The 18,520-nt window shown below is 52.7% G+C and overlaps 3 protein-coding genes across 3 annotated transcripts; 1 reads left to right on the top strand and 2 right to left on the bottom strand.

Moving 5' to 3' along the window:
* Nucleotides 1-85: 85 nt before the first annotated feature.
* On the bottom strand, nucleotides 86-1,393 carry BD324DRAFT_647922 (hypothetical protein; the record flags this gene model as incomplete). The annotated part of the gene is made up of 6 exons (XM_022017742.1): nucleotides 86-196; nucleotides 237-582; nucleotides 641-694; nucleotides 748-835; nucleotides 905-1,057; nucleotides 1,111-1,393. The coding sequence occupies 6 exons, from the start codon at nucleotides 1,391-1,393 to the stop codon at nucleotides 86-88; spliced, it is 1,035 nt and encodes a 344-aa protein (XP_021874701.1).
* A 125-nt stretch (nucleotides 1,394-1,518) lies between these two features.
* Nucleotides 1,519-6,026, top strand: BD324DRAFT_654638 (hypothetical protein). The gene is made up of 10 exons (XM_022018801.1): nucleotides 1,519-2,402; nucleotides 2,456-2,640; nucleotides 2,704-3,019; nucleotides 3,061-3,665; nucleotides 3,714-3,904; nucleotides 3,950-4,033; nucleotides 4,084-4,759; nucleotides 4,809-5,568; nucleotides 5,627-5,810; nucleotides 5,859-6,026. The coding sequence occupies exons 1-10, from the start codon at nucleotides 1,707-1,709 to the stop codon at nucleotides 5,972-5,974; spliced, it is 3,813 nt and encodes a 1,270-aa protein (XP_021874700.1). The 5' UTR covers nucleotides 1,519-1,706; the 3' UTR covers nucleotides 5,975-6,026.
* Nucleotide 6,027: 1 nt separating this feature from the next.
* Nucleotides 6,028-18,520, bottom strand: BD324DRAFT_678421 (putative histone acetyltransferase). Its single transcript, XM_022018990.1, has 21 exons — nucleotides 18,027-18,520; nucleotides 17,942-17,965; nucleotides 17,752-17,891; nucleotides 17,529-17,699; nucleotides 17,372-17,476; nucleotides 16,962-17,330; nucleotides 16,140-16,920; nucleotides 14,878-16,091; nucleotides 13,712-14,841; nucleotides 11,549-13,670; nucleotides 8,492-11,497; nucleotides 7,984-8,439; nucleotides 7,832-7,936; nucleotides 7,593-7,793; nucleotides 7,344-7,546; nucleotides 7,071-7,296; nucleotides 6,951-7,034; nucleotides 6,732-6,909; nucleotides 6,491-6,684; nucleotides 6,310-6,444; nucleotides 6,028-6,251 (listed from the first exon to the last, which is right to left on the bottom strand). The coding sequence occupies exons 1-21, from the start codon at nucleotides 18,235-18,237 to the stop codon at nucleotides 6,144-6,146; spliced, it is 11,163 nt and encodes a 3,720-aa protein (XP_021874699.1). The 5' UTR covers nucleotides 18,238-18,520; the 3' UTR covers nucleotides 6,028-6,143.

Raw genomic sequence — 18,520 nt, 5'->3', positions numbered from 1 at the left:
AGCCCTTGCAAGCATACATCTCGCTATCCTCGCAAACACTAATCATGCGTTCTCTGAATCGCTTGACAAGATCATGCGCTGCCCATCAGCGACCCCCACCGAACAACGATCCCATAAGATTCTGGAGCAGGTCATTGCCTCCTTGACCGCCTCGAGCAGGTATCAAGAAGACATTATGAGAGATTTGACTGAGAGCCTGGAGCCATGTCAGTCTCGTTTGGGTGCACACAACTCACCTCATGCACATCCTTCTGCCCAATCACTCCGCTTGCGCCGCTGCTTCGCATGTACCGACCAACGAGTTGTTCCCACTCTTTGCCGATACCACCGTCCATCCCTCGGGCTTGAACAGCGCTCACTCCTTTTGCGGAAGCCCGCTGGATCGTTATCAAAGCCAATTGCAAAAAGTTGAGTGTTGGCGAAGCGGTGACTTGAATCTCGGCTACAGAGAAGGTGGTCTGAGAGGGAAGCGCAGAGATGATCGATTTGTGGAAGGGTGACTGAGGTGAGGAGAGAAGGGATAAGAAGCGGGTTAGGAAGGTAATAGCGGGGAGGATAGAAGGCGGAGAGCTTGTGAGGAAACTGAGGTTGCAAGCGTAATAGTGAGCTAGGAGACTCTCTTAATTGCAGCTGAGCTCACGGGAGTGTGCCTCGAATCGCGTATGGTCCAGGATCAAGCGATCCCTTTTCGCACCTGTCTCGTGTCAGGTGATGCTGAGGCAGACCCGCTAGGCAGCGTCAACCCACCACTCGAACATCATGTCGGCCAGCAAGTGCGCTGAGTCTCGCTTTCCGGAAGCCAATAGATGCTGTTCAGCCAGCTCAAATTGACGATCTGGCGGGGGGAAAGGTCAGTCCCTGAGGTCTATGGGCCCAAAGTTCAGGCACAGAGCTCCAGATTTACCCTTGTAAGACAGCTCGCCGATGTAGTGGTGTAGGGAAGGATCTCCTGTTGGACAAGAACCATAACTCTGGGACCATTTGATTGCTGCGTCAGCAAGCTTTTTGCGCCAAGGGCCGTGAGATGGCGTCAGAGCTAGCAGTTGAGTGATCGAGGCTGTTTTGGGCCGTCAGGTCTCCTTTCCAAGGGCGAGCTCAGAGCGTACACACCTCTCGACTTGTCTTCCACTGGGACCGAAGCATCACCCATGATACTGATCATTCTGCAGCCCAATTCAACTCCACTACCTGCTTCTCCAAGCTTGAGGAGCTCCCTGGCAGTCGCAAAGAGGATCTCAACGGCCACATCGGGAGCTGAATGAGCGATACGAGCCGTGGTGGTGAGTGCTTTTTGATGCGCAGAGTAGGGATTCGGACTGGGAGGTTGAAGGAGGTTGAGGATGGGTGGGAGAAGGGATTCTGCACTGGGCGGACGGCCTTGTCGGGGCGGCATGGTGTATGTCAAGAGCTGGTGCGTTCTGAGGCTACTATCGGGGGCGGTCTCGAGAACGTGTAGGAGGTTCAAAAGGACGAGCTGGTGATATTTCATCATTGAACGTAGATTTCCGCGTCGTCACACTTTGATATTTCCGAAAGTTCCTTAGCGATAGTTGAAACCAAAGATAGATCATCTACACAACGTTCGTGCTTGATCACGAAGCAGAGACTGGACTTCTTGGAACCATCTATCAGGATCACCTTATGTCCTGGTTGAAATCTGCTCCTTGAGCGACAGCAGCGTGGTGAACACGTAGTTATCAGCCATCATGCCTTCGGATTCGCCAAAGCACGGTCTTCTGTCAACCTTGACTCTGGGTCGGTCTTCTCGTTCCTCCAAGCCGGTCTCCGAGACCCTAACACACCCTCTGCTCGGAGCTTCGACCTCTTCGCTCAATCTCGTTAGCGATGGAGTTGCCGAGCCTTCTGGCTCTACTTCCCACACACGGCAAAGCTCTGGAGGACGTTCAGGACAGGTCGATGTGACATCTCTCCCTTATAAACCCAGACACAAGCCAGGACAAGGGCCCAGCGCGACCGGAGTAGGAGCTGATCAATCTGGAAGTATCCCCACGTCTTTGTCTGCGACTGGTGGCCCATCGACATCTCCCAATGTGTCGACTTTGACAGTCCCTACTTCGCCGGTGACGCCGACATCTGTATCAGCGAGACCTACGACTTCGACATTTACATCGACCACTTTTGCGCTGCCTCCCTCAGCTGTGGACTCTAATGACTCCCAGGATCTCGTTGCGTCCATTGGTTCGAGCTCTACCGCCACCAGCAGACTCCAGCTACAGAGCCTCAAAGCTGCTGTTCAACGAATTGGGCTGGGGAACGGAAGTATGGGGATGAGCATGATTGACACCATCTTTGAACGATCGCTAGGAGGTGCTTCGACCAAGGGCAAAAGTGTCGATAATGGTGAATGGGCGGAGATTGTCAAAATCCTCATGACGGGCAAGGTGAGTCATTTCCGCCCTGTTGAGTGTGATAGGATGCTAATCACCTTTGCCAGGCAATACTCCTTCTTCCGACCACTCCTGCATCGTCCTCACTACCCCTCACTGCTCAAAACGTCCGCGACCATGTCGCTTTCGTAGGACCTGCGCTGCCGGATCCTCGCAGGCGTTCGATTGGCTCTCCAGCGGATAATGGCGCAATGGTCGTCACTCTCTCCGGCCTCCTTGGGACCATGAAAGAGTGAGCAGACTCAAGCGCACCGGATGTTTGGGACGTGAAAGCTGATCGAGGCCATACACCCAGCTCCACCATCTTTTTCGAATCTGTGCTGGGATCTGATACCGTACCGAGTCTCTTGGGCCGCGACACGGGTCTCAGCACAGCACTCGGCAACCTCAGACCTGCCCATCACTCAAGTCCTTCCGCTCAATCCCATTTCCCATTGTACGCCTTGTCTTCTCAATCGACGTCTCTGCGCTTTCCGCCGACAATGACTATGGTACCTGCTGCAGGGGACGAGACGAGGTCTACAAGCGCCAAATTTGGTCGAATCAACCCTTTTGCGTCCCTCTTCGGGGGATCATCCGCCACAGCCGTAGGATCGAACGAGAGGGGAGACGTGAGTATAATGGGCCTAGACATGACTGACGTGTATATCAGGCAACGCCCAGCCCCAAACTTTCCGTGTCACCCTTAGACCCTGATGGTGTTTCCGTCCGCTCTAGTGACGAGTCAATTGATGGCTATCAAGTCCCCGCTTTCACCATTGCGAAAGCCGTGAGAATCAACGACGTGGCCAAAAGCATCGTCAAAGCTACCAAAGCCATAGTGAAGGCTGAACTGGATCACATGCCTGAGAAATTGGTTGATCGAGTCATACGACTAGTCTGCCCGACCGTCGCTGGTATTGCCTCGGACGAGAAAAGTGATGCCTCCGAAACGATTCAGCTGGACTTTACGGACCCAAACACGACCGGGCAAAAGCTACAGGAGTTTGTCGAGAAGGCGTACGATGACCTCGTTCTCCATTTTCGGGCCGACTCCTCACACATCTTCTCAGAGAGTTCCCATACCGGATCCAGATTACGGCAGAAGGCCAGCTGGACTAGGAAGCTGTCAATGTCAACAGGAGACGAAGAGAACGAAGCGGCGAAAGCCAGGCGGAAACAGAGAGCTCGTAAGGAACGAGAGGAAATGGTGGAGAGGGAAGCGACATCTGGAGCAGAGAAGATTGAGGGCCTCCTATGCAAATTCTTCTACAATCGGTGAGTCGAGAACCTTCGTTATCTCATTTCTCATCTCTCATCTTACAGCCAATTCTCTCCACCGGACACGGATGACTCTCGGCACGATGAGGCTCTCTCGTCGAGGATAGCAGCTCTGAACATGCTAGAGCTCTCGCTAGATCATCTAGGACTTGTCACACGACCTCCCGAGTTGCCGATGGCTGAGCGAGACCGTATTGCAAGAGGTCTTGAGCAACTGGTCGACAACGTTGGTCTGGGTGAGTTTGACTCAATCCGCTTATCCTCAGGCTGAGACCCAGCAGAATTGCAAAAACTCGATTCTGTTTCGGCTATCACACCAGGGGGTAAAGTTGCGGTCCTGATTTCTGCTCACAAGGCCGTTGTCGGTAAGTCCGCCTTCCGACTTCTGAATCACGCGAGCTGAATGCGAGCATAGATGGGCTTCAGGGCCTCCCCCCGATCCGTCTCCGGCCAGAGGGCGAGGCGTATCAACCTTCACGAGAAGAAACGTCCACACCAGTCGAGGATCGGGTGACATCGGCTCCTCCCATCAAGCCTGACCTAGCTGAGAGACGTCGGTCATCATCTTCCGCCCAAAGGGGTGTTTCCATGCCGATTGCACATCGCTCATCCACCGGCTCGACACCTCTCTCAACCTCGCCAGCGACCACAGATCCGCTTCGATCTATCGGAGAGGCGGCGCAGGAAAGCGGCGATCTTCCTTCAGAGCACATTCCGGGAATTCCTGAGGTTGTGCTCACAGAATCTGGCCATGAGCAGATGGAGGAAGCGATGAAGGACTCTGTGATCGATCTCCAATCACCAGCTACTGGCGCCGAGCCTGAGCATGAGAAGAAGGTCAACGAGACGTCTCAGTCTGGAGCTACTTCTGGTGCTGATCTCATCCTGCCCATCATCATCTACGCTGTAGTCAAGGCAAATCCCCCTCAACTGGCATCCCACCTCATGTATATCAGACGCTTCAGGTCTGCCATATGTCTCACTGGAGAAGCAAGTTACGCCATCGTCAATCTTACGGCCGTCATCGATTTCATCGAGCACGTCCAATTGGCGGATCTTGGGCTGGGTCACGAATCAGACAAGGTCATCAGGTATGTACACTTGCGCATCAATGGAGTCACGGAGTTGATAAATTCACAGTGTCGACAATCTCTCGCCTATTGGTCTCAACGACCTGGACAACGCGAATGCAGATACGGCCTCTATCGCCACAGCATCATCTCGACTACGTGGACGAGTCTTCCAAGTCGGTGAGCTGGCAGGTTCTGCAGCCGACTCTGCAAACAAGGTCATTACTGGCGTTGTCGATTCATCCTGGACTGCCATCCGAGGCCTCATATCTTCTCCAGCGCCAAACATCACGGCCACGGAAGAAGGACAGATGCCGCCTCCAGCAGACGTCCATCCAGAGGCGGTTGATGGAAGAGCTCGCGGTAATTCCACCTCGGCATTCTCACTTTCCAGCGTGACTGCCTCCATGGCTGGCATAGCGGCAGCTGCGACCAATCGTAATCGTTCGAGAGCCGGTTCCCGAGCTTCGGCACTGGAAAGGCCGGAGCATACTTGGAAAGGCAACGAAGAGATGATTGATGTCAGCTCTAAACCAGGTTCGATCCGCGAAGGAGCACTGCAATTCGACACTAATGAAGATGAGGCAATGACCAAGAGTGACGATGACGAGCACGTACCCGTGCGTTCCAATCGAGAGAGGAGACGCTCGGACGCTCGAAGTATACAGAGCGTATCTAGCGTATTCTCTCGCGATAAGGAGGAGGCGAGAGCCATGGAGAAGGATAAGGATAGGGTTTCGCTCAGCGATAGATTGGCTTCGATTGGGGCTCTCGGCCGTTTACCAAGTACCGACAATGTCTTTGCGTCAAGCTCGGCAGAAGTGGCCAAGGTGAGATTTATGAGCACAGGTCGCGTCCCTATGATGTTAATAATGATCTGCTGGATAGCCGACTGGATTCCTCGCCAATTTGACAGTTGGACGCAGCACGCCACCGCCGGATAGGACCCACGCAAGGAAAGCCTCGCTTCTGAGTAGGGCAGAGCCGCTCGGTGCATCCCCGGCGGGCAGCATTACATCGCTTCCTGCCTTGCCTGAGAACGCGGATCCTCCACTAGAGCGCTTCATGACCTGTGAGTCTCCCAGCACGTTGCTCCTGTCTGGGCTGAAGGCGAGAGCAGGCGAGGCAGGTGACCTGAAGCTGTCAGAGATCGGTTCACTCCTCCGGGATTACCGACGACTGGGTGATATTGTGAATGCTCTCGGAGCACAAGGACAAACACACCTTAGAGCCTAGGTAATGGTCGGGGAGTCAAGCTGCATAGATCAAGGCATTCATGCATAGATTTTGTCTCCTTTTTCTTTCGTCAGTCAATCTATTTACAGGTCAAGCAATGTTCATTTCATGATGGGTTCGCGGAAATATAGTATATGCGTACAATCGTTCAGTCTTGGCTCTTCGAGTTCTAGAACCACGCTACAAAGTTTTCGGGCATCTGAGCGAGATGATTGGGAGAGGTGGCTTGAGAAATCAAGGTCACAATGGCGTGGTAGTGGTCGGACGGGCTGTTCGGCTGCAGTCTTGGTCAGCGAGTCGATGGTGTTTTTTGGGGGGGGGGGGCTGTACTGCACCTTTTCTTTGCTATCACCAATGAAGCCTAACATAGTCGCGCGGCGAATGAAGTGCTCAACGTTCTTCTCCACTTGGACTGTAAGAGATAGCTCCTGTCGGGGTTCTTTCATGTACGTGTTATGCCAGATCAGGATCTATGGAGGGTCAGCTGACTGCCTTACGGAAGCGTTCTCAACCCACCTCGTCTCGGATGAAGAGTGACAATGTCCCGCCGAGGTCAAACTCGGGCATGGTCAGGGATCGGCCGATGGCCGTCGCAGCGGCTGTGATGACTCCTTCGATTCCGACTCGAGTGATGAAGTTCTGCATGTTGGGTGTGAGTCGGAATGGTACAGTCTCGTTGGATGCGATGATGGGATGCCCGTGTGCGAATGCTGCATCCCCTTCAGCATTTGTTCCGTGGAATGCGCCGTGAACTCACCAGGTAGTATCTCGGTCATATACATCAATCCAGTCTTTCGGCTGAGGTGGAATCGACTTGGCGTTCGATTGCTCAAACAGCAGACAAAAGTCAGGAACATGACCGTTGCCGTCTGCATAGCAAATTGCTTCCTCATCAACCACAGACTCTCTGAGCTGTTCATCGTCTTGATCATGTACTGGATTTCTGTCAGCCGGTGCTCTGCAATGGCAAACTCACATTGGTCAAAATCGTCTCGGGAATCATCTTGGTCTGGATTTCCTCCATAACCTCCGACTTAAGCTGATAGTACCTCGGATCCGACTGTCGATTAGCGTTCATCCGTGCGTCTTAACTCACCCTCGGTATGGCAGGGTTATGCAGCTGCTTAACACGATCATAGAAAGCCATGATGCTGTCCTCGCGAGACATGCCTTTCGATGAGCAGAACTCGTCATAAATGTCCTGCAAGCTGATATAAGAGGAGTCGTTTTGCACCAGTCGGAGTTGAGGGGCCAGGGCCACGGCGACCGGCAAGTGGAATTGGATGTTTCGACGTCGGGATTCCTTTCGGCGTTTCAATACACTAAGGAGGGTCAGCCTCCGTACTTCAGGTAAGTGCCTACAACTGACCTATTCATGATGCGGAACAGCTGTGTCAGTCGCTCTTCCCGTCGGCAATGTCGGGCGGCAGGCATCTGAACGTTGAACGTGTGCATGGAGCCATTGGAACCGATCATGGTGATACGTCGGAAACAGTGACCATGCCCACGGCCAAGTTCCGCCCTGGGTGAAAATCGCGCAATCTTGATGAGCTCTTCGGCTGGATCGATATGCTATGAAAAGTCAATTTAAAATCGCCGACGTCGACAGCGACCTCACCTGAAGGTATTGACCCGGTATCTCTACATCGTCAAATTTGGTTCGATGGAACTCAATGAGGTTGCATCCCCCTTGGTCGAGAGGCTGAACTCGAGGGCGGCAGTCGAGATTCTTTTCGTACATGTCTCGCCACCATTGTAGCCGCTTGATGTAGTCCCTTAGCTTCGGCATGTCCTCCATGAAGTCCTTCTCGATAGCAGCCTGGGATTGTCAGTTCCGACATTGAGAAAGACACCCACTTTCAGATCTCCCGAGAGGTTGTTCGAGAATTTAGTTAGATTGTCCTTCGTCATCGAGTTCAACTCTCCATCATCGTTGACGATTCCGCTTCGTCCACCCCATTGCTGCAGATGTCAGCTCGATACAAGAAAGTAAGCAGCAGAAGGCTCACCTGGAGAGCATCGGCAAGAAGCGCTGCGAAGAATCGATAAATATCCTCGTCGGAAGACGGCTTGGCCCGGATGGATATCTGGTCTACCATCTTTTCCATTGTCAGAGCCAACAGCGGGAATTGAGTCTTGAGCGAATTCATGATTTCGTCCACCAGTTCCCAAGGCAGACGTCCGGCAATCTGTTGACCGTTTTGCTGAATAGCGCCATTCGCTGCGGTAGCCTGCGGGCCATTGGCGTTCTCGCCATTGGTCTGCGCTGCCGATCCATCTTCGGCGCCATTGGCTTTCTCCTCCTTGTTGTCCCCATTCTCCACTTTGGGGGACGCCCCAGGTTGGCCATCTTGAGGCTTGCCTGAGCCTTCGGCCGCGCGTCGAGTGGCAGCGCGCTGAGTTAGCGTTTGTCTTTTGACGTGACCAAAGTCTTCTCGTGTTACGCGCAGGTGGTAAAAGAGGGCCTATGAAGAAGTAAGCAATGTGTATCAGACAGTCTCGTGCGTTCTCAATCACCTGTGGATATAGCTTGCTGAGACGGAGTAGAAGTGATCGAGCCTGCTTCGCCTCTCGATGAGATAGAGACAGAAGAAGCTGCGGTATGAGAGTAATCCAGTACCAAATGACCAAGTCACCCTTGTAATTCTCGAAGGCCTTGGATATGGTGTTGTGCGCGTCGTCCAGTCCCAGTAACCACAAGACCCGCAGAAGCATGCCTCGGGATTTGTGATTATTGTACAGACCTGCGGCTTGCAAGTAGCAAGAGACGGCGCTTGAAGCCAATACAGCGCGATCATGAGCATAAGAGGTGGCCCATTGTTCGTCCGTCATCTTCATCTCGCCTGGCTTTGGGTCGGGAGGTCCAGTCGGGCTGACCTCGGGTCGTTCACTGTACAGCTTGTCGTTGAATCTGCCCCATTCTGCCCATGCTTTGGGCAAGTTCATGTCCATCTGAATGGCGTGGGCAAACTCGGCGTTGGCATCTTCATTCTGACCGAGGCGACTGATGAACATGCCCTTGAGGGTGAGGAACTCGGCCTTTTGAGCGGGGGCAAAGTACATGAGATTCGTTGTACTGATGTTCTCGAGACCATCGTTGAACTTGTCTGCCTTGTGGAAGAAGCAAAGCGCCTGCTCACGCAATTTGAGGAAGGCTTCGGAGATCTCGATATTGGGAAGCGCGTAGATCTTATTCAACGAAACACTGCAGACGTCCAGTAGTCCGTGACGACGAGCGACTTCGCCAAATCGATTGATCATCCAAGCCGTCTCGTGATAGCCCTTGTATCCAAAGGTGGCCGTTTCACCTTGAGGAATCAGCGGTACGTAGACTCTAGTGACAGATTGGAAAATGTGTTGACGCCAAGCGAGTAGGTCGCTCCAGACCATGATGTCGTCCCAGAAGTTGGGCAATCGGTCTCGCCAAGTTTGGAAAACTGTCTTCAGATCAGAATTGACGCGTATTTCCAGATTCTGCTGATTGGTCATGGACAAACTGTCAAAGACTTGTGCTGCCTCTCCCAACTCGACGCATTGCTGGAACATCTGAAGGAGAGGCAAATGTGCGGCAGTGACGTTGCCGGATGGCAGGCTGACCCATTTTCGTAGCGTCACCTGTTGAGCTTCGTCCAAGATCCTGGCAAAGTCGTTCGGTGGCTCCCGAGCAAGATGAGCCTTCAACAGTGCCGAGAATGCTTCGAATGTTTTCCGACGAGGGGTTGCAATGTCCGCCACACGATTGAGGTTGGTTTCGATCATCTCGCGGTCCAAAGCGCCCCAATCGGACAGTCGCCAGGCACATTCCAAGAGGAGATCCGCATCACCATCCACTCGAGCAAGCTCCGTCAATCCATCCCAATGCTGGAGCTTCTCAGCTGCCAGTATCCAATGGTCCTCCCAAAAGCAGTACTCTTCCTCTGAGAATGGTAGCAGGCCATTGCGAGCCTTCATCTGAGCTTGCTCGTATAGCTCGATAGCTTTCGGCCACATTCCATTTTGCTCGTAAGTCAGAGCAGCCGTTGTCTCCTGAAATACGCATCGACCTCTCGCCAAACCGTAAAACATGTCGTCCTCTGCTAGCTCGGCGTAGAGCTCGCTCAAGGAGCCTGCACAGCTGTCCCGAAGTGCATTGTCCGGTTTGTACACCTCGCTGAGCTTCATGAGAATTTCAAAGCCGACGTACCACACATCAAAGGTCTTGGCGAGATACTTGACGAGAAGTGGAGGAAGGGTAACGGCGGGGGTACAGGGAAGAATACCTTCCAGGAAAGTCTGAATGACGTTGGGTCGAGCCTCAATCTGCTTGGAGTGATACTCTTTGGAGAGCAGCTTGACGATGTAGCCATTGAAGGAAGTCTGTTGAGCTCTCGAAAGGGAGGACCAGCACATAGGAAAAACGATCACCCAGAGCTTGTGCGCCAGACTGGTATCTTGGTGAATGAGGTTCCGAGCGGCCTGCACGAGGTCGCCAACGCTCGAATTGGCAGAAAGCGCGGCGACGACATCGTTCTCGACCAGCTTGGAGAGTGGTTTTCGCAGGAAGGTGTCTTCGTAGTCCACTATGCCAAGCAACATACTGAGGATCTGCGGGATCCAGTAGTCGCCCGACAGGGTATCCCAATTCTGAAGAGAATAGATGTACTGAAGGCGACTGTCCAGGGCTTGTGGCAACGATTGCTCGAGTTTGTCGAGGAATCGCGCACGCTGTGATGGATCTTTGGATTTTGCGCCAAGCAGGAAAGCTGGTTCGAGGCGGTGTGTAATATCTGTACCACGGAGCGAGTCCGACTCGTAAATGTCGTATATCACGTCCAGGTACTTTTGGAAGAGACCATTGTCCCTATTCTCAAATGCTGCCATCTTCAAGAGCAAGCCGGCCTTTTCCTTGCCCTGACCGGTAGGCTCAGGATCATTCAACACCCATTGACGGACCATATCAAGTAGGTAGCGACACAAAGTGATGTTGGTCGACCGATCGATGAGGGTGCCAAGAATGGAGATGAGATGTCGTCGCTGCTCCTTGAGCTCTCCGAGTCGGTCTCGAACTATGTCGAGGATGGCGATGATCAAACGGTGAGCCTGATCAGGTCCGTTCGAGGTGTGAACTTTGACGAGGTTGGCCAAGACACGCAAAATGCCCGTTCCAATCGTTTCGGTTTGCAATTGCTGGCCGGGCTGAGCCTTGAGCCAGGTCCGGAGAAGAAAGAGGGTTCCGGGCAGATGAGAGCTCGATCGGAGACTGGCATTGAGCCCGTCGTTGATTGTGTCTCTGACAAACGTGAGCAGGTTCTTGCCATCGGAATCTTCGCCTTCAGTATCTTGAGGCATTTCCTTGAACATGTTCTCGGTCAAAGTTTGCACAGTCTCATGAAGTCCGGTATCTTCGTAGACCCAGACTTTCTCCAGAAGCTTCGTCAGAAGACCGAGATTGGTCTTGACCCAAGCTTGGTCTCGGACGGCTGCGATAGCAGCGACCACTTCTGTAGAATTCGCAACGACGTTGATTGAATTTTCGTTGATCTCCTGAACCGATACGTCAGCCTGTACATCCAAATATACATTTCCTTAGCTGACCTGTGTCATTGTGCGACTGAAAAAGCCAAGCTTAACGTTCACATTTGGTAAACCTTTTGGTCCGAGAATCTCTTTGAAGAGATCCAACGCCCTCTTCGCAAGACTACCGCGAGTCATCGGCTCCGAAGAAGTGGCGACCAGTCGAAGCAAATGTGCTGTGACAAGTTCGCGAACTTGACTTGACGCTACCCATCCACCAGCACTTGCACTGGATACCGCGGTGCCCGCTCTGTCGATTCTCTGCTTCTTGACTGGAGACGATTCAGTCGACTCGTTTCTCAACCGACGCGCAGGCTTATCCACATCCATGGCTTCCTCCTTCGCCTCTTCTTTGGCCGCAAGACGCCTCTTCTCCCACCGGAAGATCAGTTCGGCTACATCCACAGTCAATCGCTTCATTTCGGGCGTGGACGCTTGAACGAATCCGAGCTTCTGGAGAGCATTGGCGACGTGTGGGACGTATAATTCTCGGTAGTCGTAGAACAGATCCGGATGATTGACCAGCAATTCGCACACCGTGACTAGCTGCCCTGAGGCGTGGCCATCTTCAATGAGCACCGTCCGAACGCGTTGCGCCCATTCGGGGATCACGTTCGGAGGAGTCGGATCTCGTATCGACAGCGATGGCGCGAGCACGTCGATGGCCTGGCGATAAAGGGCTCGATTGTCATTCTCCTTCAATCTCAAGAGACCGATCCAAGTCAGACGAACAAACTTGAGCGGAGTGTCGTAAGTGACCATGAAATGAGCAACCAGAACATAAGCCATGAGCTTGACAGTCGGCTCGAGGAGGTTGATGCCCATCCAAGCCAATTTGAAGACATCTTTTCTCGTGTCACTGACTTTCGCTCCACAGTGTTGTACGAGCAAAGTCGCCAGCGCGTAGACTTCTATCAGCAAAGTGTCCTCATGTTGCTTCGCTCGTTGAGATACAGCCAGCGGTTGCCACATTAGCTCAGTGATCTTTTGCACCATTTTCGTCGTGACGAGCGAACCATCATTGTTGGGATCGGCAAAGTAGGTCCGGAGCGTAGGGTTGACGATAGTCCGCAAGGCATTAGTCTTAAACGCCCAAGTGACCGCATCGTCCTCGTACAGCTGGATGAATTGCTCGAGCACATTTCGACGATACTCGACGTCACTCTGAAGCGCAACTTGCTGGTATAGGAAGAAAGAGACCTGCTGCCGCTCGATGGAGCTACGGATCTCGTACGCTTCGACAACATGGAAGAGAAGAGGGATATGCTGTTGTTGGCGCAAGCTCATCATGAACATGTCAAGTAGTAATGTCGGAGTCTGTTGATACTGCACACTCGACATGTCGGATTTGGTGTGCCGCGATTTGGTCAAAATCGACCGCCAAACGCCCACGAGCGCTTCTAAGACGGGTTCGCGGTCAGACAGCCAAGTCGTAGATGTGTTGGCCAGTTCGCGAATGAGATCCAGCCCGGGCAGAACCAAGTCAATCGCCTCGGGATTTTGAAAGCACAATCGGCAGATCTCGTCTGCCCGGGACGACAACGTCTCAACAAGGTGTGGGGCATGACCTGAAGCAATCATGTTGCGATACGTCCATATGTATCTCGGATCCCGGATATTGTCGAGAAGATTCTGTGCACCTTCAGTGTGGTATCGATCGATGTATTTTGCGAGATTTTCCGTGAAAGGTCCGGGCTTGGATTGCTGCAATCTCGCCTCGACGTCAACGACTCGCTGAACCAGGTCCTGCAGGAATTTGACAGCTGCAGCAGGTAGCAAGCGGAAAATCTTGACCAATCTGGTCATTCGCGATATATCCGAGTTGTCATCCAACGGAGAGAATGCCGCCTTGACCAACATTTGCTGATCGCCTAATGTCTGGAAGTGATCCAACAGCTTGACACCGATCTCAACCTTGAAGTAGTTGGTCAAAAGCTCCAAGAAACGAGCCAGACCGTCTAAACCGGAGACACTTAGCCGCTTGGCGTCCGCGAGATTGACCAGGATCGGTCGAAGACCAGTTTGCAGAACGTCCTTTGGGAGTTTGCTCTGCTGGGAGAGCACGTCTCTGAGACCTTCATGCGCGATATCGACAATTTCGGGACTCGGTGAGTAGACGTGTTTGAAGTAGACTTGGATGATCCTGCGAGGCACGTCAGCGGATCTCTGGCACCGTGAGCTTACCTTGATCGACTCGCAGCAAGGTTCGGTTTGTTCAGATACTCTGGATTCGCCATGGTAGCCCTGAGGAATCTGAGACACGACATGCGAAGAGTCTTCAGCCACATCTCTTGCTTGTGCGTCGCTGGCTTGGTTATGAGATTCGCATCGTCCACGTCTGCCAGAGCCAGAACCTCGTGCAACAATCGGACAAACTCCTCAGTCGTCTCGATGAACACTGGCTGAAGCTCCAACAGCCAGGTCATTGCATCGATGTTCCCGACTTGCATGGGGAATGGAAGGGCTCGAAGGGGCTTGGAGAAGATCGGTCCGGCGGACACGTCCAGCAATTTGGCTTTTGCAGCAGGGGCTAAGAGTTCTGTGACTGTCTGGCCGACCACCTTGGCGAGGTGAGTGAGACAGTACTGGGCAGCAGTCCGTGATAACCCGCTCTGACTGTGCAGCTCGACAACCAAAGTTTCGGTTAATCGCTGCAGACGATTCTTTCCATCTTCAGATCCTTGACAATTGCTGATTAACTCCTCCATTAATGTCTGCACCGCTTTGGATGTCCGCGGCGGATCCTTGGGTGCATCTCGCAAACAGAAGAGAAGAGACCGCATGAATTCGATTTCGAGCTCGAGCAAGAGCTTGCGACCGACATCGACCTTGTTGACAAACACGTCAATCGCAGCGACTCCTGCCATCTTCCGAGACCAATCTTCCTCGTGGCAGAGGTTGCTGAATCGCTGGGCGATATGATACACCATTCTGTCGACAGAGCGAGCATGTTCAGGCTTGCTGACTAGCTCTGGCGTTGCAGCCAGTTCCTTGAAGTCTGAAATGATCGTCGCCAAGAGTTTCTTCAAGCCCTCTCGTACATCCCCGCTGGATTCCGACAGGGTGGAGACAAAACTCTCCTCCAACGCCGTCGTGAGCGGCAGGTGCCGCTTGCTTCTTCCAATGTCTGGTATGTACTTCGCACCTTCAACCTTTTGGGGCTCCGCCCGTGATAGCTCAATGGCGAAGACCCTGCGACAAAAGCTTCGCACGAAATCGGTAGCGCGATCAGCCAGTGAAGGAAGACAGCAAGCGGTGAATAGCGCGGACATGGAGGTATGGAATGTGGTGTTTCCCTCGAGATTGGGCAGATCCTGGCGTGTCAGCTCGAACCTTGTAACCGCACTCACGTCTTGGAAAGCGGACAGGGCGGACAATATGACGACCTGAAGAGCGTCTTCCCTATAGTTCTCGTTGTCCTTCTGAATCGCATCACTAGCAGTTTTGACCAACGAATTCAGAGGCATTCGGTGTGTTTTACCCTCCAGCGTTACATGACAAGAAAGGTTTGAATCGAGTCTCTTCCAGTCGAGTTCTAGATCAACCTCTTGGAATCGACGATTACGTCCACCAAGCTTGCCGAGAATCTTAACAGCTGCATTGGCGTGACTGCGATTCGCCGGGATGGGTTTCAATAGCTGATGCAGGGCCGTCATGAGATCTCGGAGGACAGGACCCATTGTGGGATCCAAGAAATCGGCCGTCAAGTTGTCGATACATAATTCGAGCGTACGCAAACCTTGACTGATGAGATCAGGACCCGCTTGGAGAGCATGAACCAGTGGTTTCATCAGATAGCTGAGATGCGGTAGCAAGTTGGTGAGACGAACGGGGACGGTCAAAGTGAGCTCCACAAAGAGGTCTCGATCGGCCTCTGTCGAAGCATGATGGAGCAGGTGAGCGAGCGTGTCAAGCATCTCCTGGAGGATCGGCAAGACTTCTTTGTACAAAGCTTCGAAGCGTCCTCCTCCGATAGAACGGAATAGTGCTCGAAGAATCTGGTAGTAGATGGCAGAATCCGTTGCTTTGGCGGCGTATCCGAAAGAGTCCATGATGAGCTTCTGGAGATGCGGAACGAGCACCACCTCATTCGTCCCAATGTGCGTGTTGATAGCGAGGAAAGACATTTTGAATAATCGCAAGGTCAACGCTGCACGCGTCTTGTCGCAATCTCCGACCTCTGCGAGATGAGACATGAGGTATTTGAGCAAAGTTCCGACCAGTTGATGGGAGACTGATTCGTGCGTGATGAGCATCTGGAGGACGGGGAAAATCTGAGGATTGGTGATAGAGTGCTCGACAAAGAAATCCATGTGGTTCATCCATACTTCAGAGAAGACATGAGGTTCGAACAGCAGCAAGATTTGTGATAAGAGTTCGATGGCCTCTTTCGGTTCTCTCGGATCTCGATTGCCCTCATAGATGGCCAGGCACCGGAGACCGTGTTCGAAGAATTTACCGAGCATTTCCCCGTCAGGCTGAGCAGATGGTACATCGCTCTGGCGGGTATAGGTCAGAATCGACCGGAAAGTGTGCAGCAACGTTTTGAAGAGATATCTAGCCTCTGTGAAGGTGTCAACGTCTGCTACCCGAAAGGCTGAACTACACTCACCCCTGCAGAAAGACTCGTGAGATTCTTCCGCATATGCCACTGCATATACAGGCATAGCCTGCTCAATCTCCCTCCAGCCATGCTGCATCCTGTCGGCCTGTTTCTCCTCCTCCCGTTGCTTCTGTTTCTCTGCATCTGCATCATCCATTTCGACATCCCCATCGGGAGCTGAAGCAGTCTTGTCTTCTCCGCCGCTGTCGTCTTTTGCCTTGCCCTTGCCCTTGTCCCTCTCCGCTAGATCTTTCAGACGGTCATACGTTTGCGTCATGGCGATGAGCTTATCCAACGAGCTGAAAAACATGCTCTGCATGAGTCGATTGGCCTCTTGCGCATCGCCTTTACTGTATATCGACTCGATGACCGTGTTGAGAAGCTTGGCGCACATTGTCTGGATTGCGGGAGTGAAAGTAGGGTCGTTGAGATTGCAAGAGAAGACGTAGACGACACGCGCCAGCTGTGTGAGTGGTAATTCGTTCCGGACATGGTGGATGAGATCTGCAACGACAGAATAGGCGAGAGGGCGCAAAGTTTCGCGGCTGGTGATTCCAGTCCCGACGAGGACCTTTTCTTCCAGCAAAGTGTCGATATGAGGAACAAAAGAGGACCGAGAATCGGCAGTGAGGATATGCCTGGTCGCCACCAAGAGCTCCTTTCGAGTGGCCACGTCTTCAGGTGGGCAATCGCAGAGTAATCTGATGCAAGCCTCCGGGAAAACTTCGAGGTACTCTTTGATTGTGGCGGTTTGCGACCCACGCATGACGTACGCAACGAACGCCATGGTCTAAGCGACATCAGCGTGGAGCTCGGGGAAGGCTCTCTCACCTTGACTTGCGCCTTGATGATCTCCGCATACACCTCCCGGTTGGTGATGCCATTTGCGACGCCGACAAAGATCTCTCCTTTCTCAGCAGCTTCTGCATGAGCTAGACGCTGAGGTTCAGGCTGGATTTTGATACTCTCCATGACGAGCGGGTAGAAGTCGAGCATCGCTTGTTGCATAACAGGGCGGAAAGTCTGGAAGATGAGAACGACGGCGATCGGACATTCTGTCAGCACCTTGGGGGACTGTAATGCGCGGGACAGAAGATTGTGGCCGGCCGAGGGTTGAGTGGGGGTTGGTTGAGCCTGCGCGCCTGATTCGCCACTCGCTGGTGTAGGCGGGGCAGGGGAAGGAGTCGGACCGCCAGCGTTCTGGTAAGGAGTCAGCAAGAGCAGAGGAGGACGATACGAACCGCTGCCTTTGGTGTGTTGAATTCTCTGTCGACAACGCTCTTTGTATTGGCGTACATTTGCTTGACGAGTTCCAAGAATGGTTCAACAAATGGCTCAGCTTGCTCCTGAAGCCAAGCGTAAGCTGCGAAATGTCTGGTCTGGCGGAGGGTATCTCACCTTGTGATTGCGGAAACCGTCGATCATGACTTTTATGCAGATCAAGGCATTCTCCTCATTTTCAACCTTCATTAGCTTGACCATGAGCTCCATGACGGCACTCTCATGTTGACGGAATGGCTCTGTTCGCGGTAAGCGTTGGATGAAAGCTAGGAGGGTATGTCGGAAGCGCTGTAGATGTTCAGTCAAATCTTGACCTGACCCAAGCTTGCCCAGGACTCACCTGATCAGTAGATTCTTTGACGAACACGACTGATTTTTCTTCTCCGAGGATGGTAATAACGCATGGGATGAAGACTGCGAGATACTTCTCGTAGAACGCATAATCTCTATTGCTCTCTGCAGAATCCCGAAGCTCAGATGCTGATCCGATGCGTCAGCTAGGTCGGAAGACGAGTCCAAGCTCAGCTAACCAATATCTGCTTTTCGCTTAATCACTAAAATAAGAGCATCAGCATACAGGACACGAGCATAGATTTGATCCAAGCTCGAACCCACCTATGGAGGGATCTAATAATTGAGCAGCAAGATGCTCGCAATCTGCCTGAGTGACTGGGCCCGTGGCTGAAGTTCCTGGAGCCGGCATACTCATCCCTGCTCCGCCAGTCGAGGCAGTTTCAACAGTTGGCGTTGCAGGAATAGCGAGAGGATTGGGAGCAGTCGTTGTGGAAGCTTTCCTAGGGCGTCCATTTCGAGTTGCCCCCGACATGTTGGGATACCGTCAACGTCTGGGTATGTCTCCGAGCGCGAAGTAAATGCTTGAGGAGATGATATTGAGGCCGCCGTGAGGGCTTACCGGCTCTCTGCCCAAAAATGTGGTTTATATGTCCATGAAATGGGTGATGCACTGGGTTTGAATCAGGGCTTTTGAGGGTATCCTAAGGCGCTTCAAAGGTCAAACAATGAAATTGTGCTGCCGAGTGGACACAAACTGCCCGTGAAAGGGGAATGAAGACGAGTACAACTGGACGAAAGAGTATTTGAAGTGGTTT

This window comes from Kockovaella imperatae, assembly GCF_002102565.1.
Source record: "Kockovaella imperatae strain NRRL Y-17943 chromosome Unknown BD324scaffold_1, whole genome shotgun sequence".
In the NCBI taxonomy this organism is placed as follows: Eukaryota; Fungi; Basidiomycota; class Tremellomycetes; order Tremellales; family Cuniculitremaceae; genus Kockovaella; species Kockovaella imperatae.
Note: the sequence above shows the minus strand (reverse complement) of the source record. Positions and strands in the feature narration are given on the sequence as shown.

What these genes read in the sequence shown, in the direction of transcription:
- BD324DRAFT_654638 (XM_022018801.1), top strand. Translation starts at nt 1,707, where the DNA reads ATGCCTTCGGATTCGCCAAAGCACGGTCTTCTGTCAACCTTGACTCTG. An exon ending in GAATCAGACAAGGTCATCAG is followed by an intron (nt 4,760 to 4,808) that starts GTATGTACACTT and finishes ATAAATTCACAG; the next exon opens with TGTCGACAATCTCTCGCCTA. An exon ending in GCTCGGCAGAAGTGGCCAAG is followed by an intron (nt 5,569 to 5,626) that starts GTGAGATTTATG and finishes TCTGCTGGATAG; the next exon opens with CCGACTGGATTCCTCGCCAA.
- BD324DRAFT_678421 (XM_022018990.1), bottom strand. Translation starts at nt 18,237, where the DNA reads ATGTCGGGGGCAACTCGAAATGGACGCCCTAGGAAAGCTTCCACAACG. An exon ending in CTGTTCCGCATCATGAATAG is followed by an intron (nt 7,297 to 7,343) that starts GTCAGTTGTAGG and finishes GACCCTCCTTAG; the next exon opens with TGTATTGAAACGCCGAAAGG. An exon ending in CCGAGACGATTTTGACCAAT is followed by an intron (nt 6,910 to 6,950) that starts GTGAGTTTGCCA and finishes ACAGAAATCCAG; the next exon opens with TACATGATCAAGACGATGAA.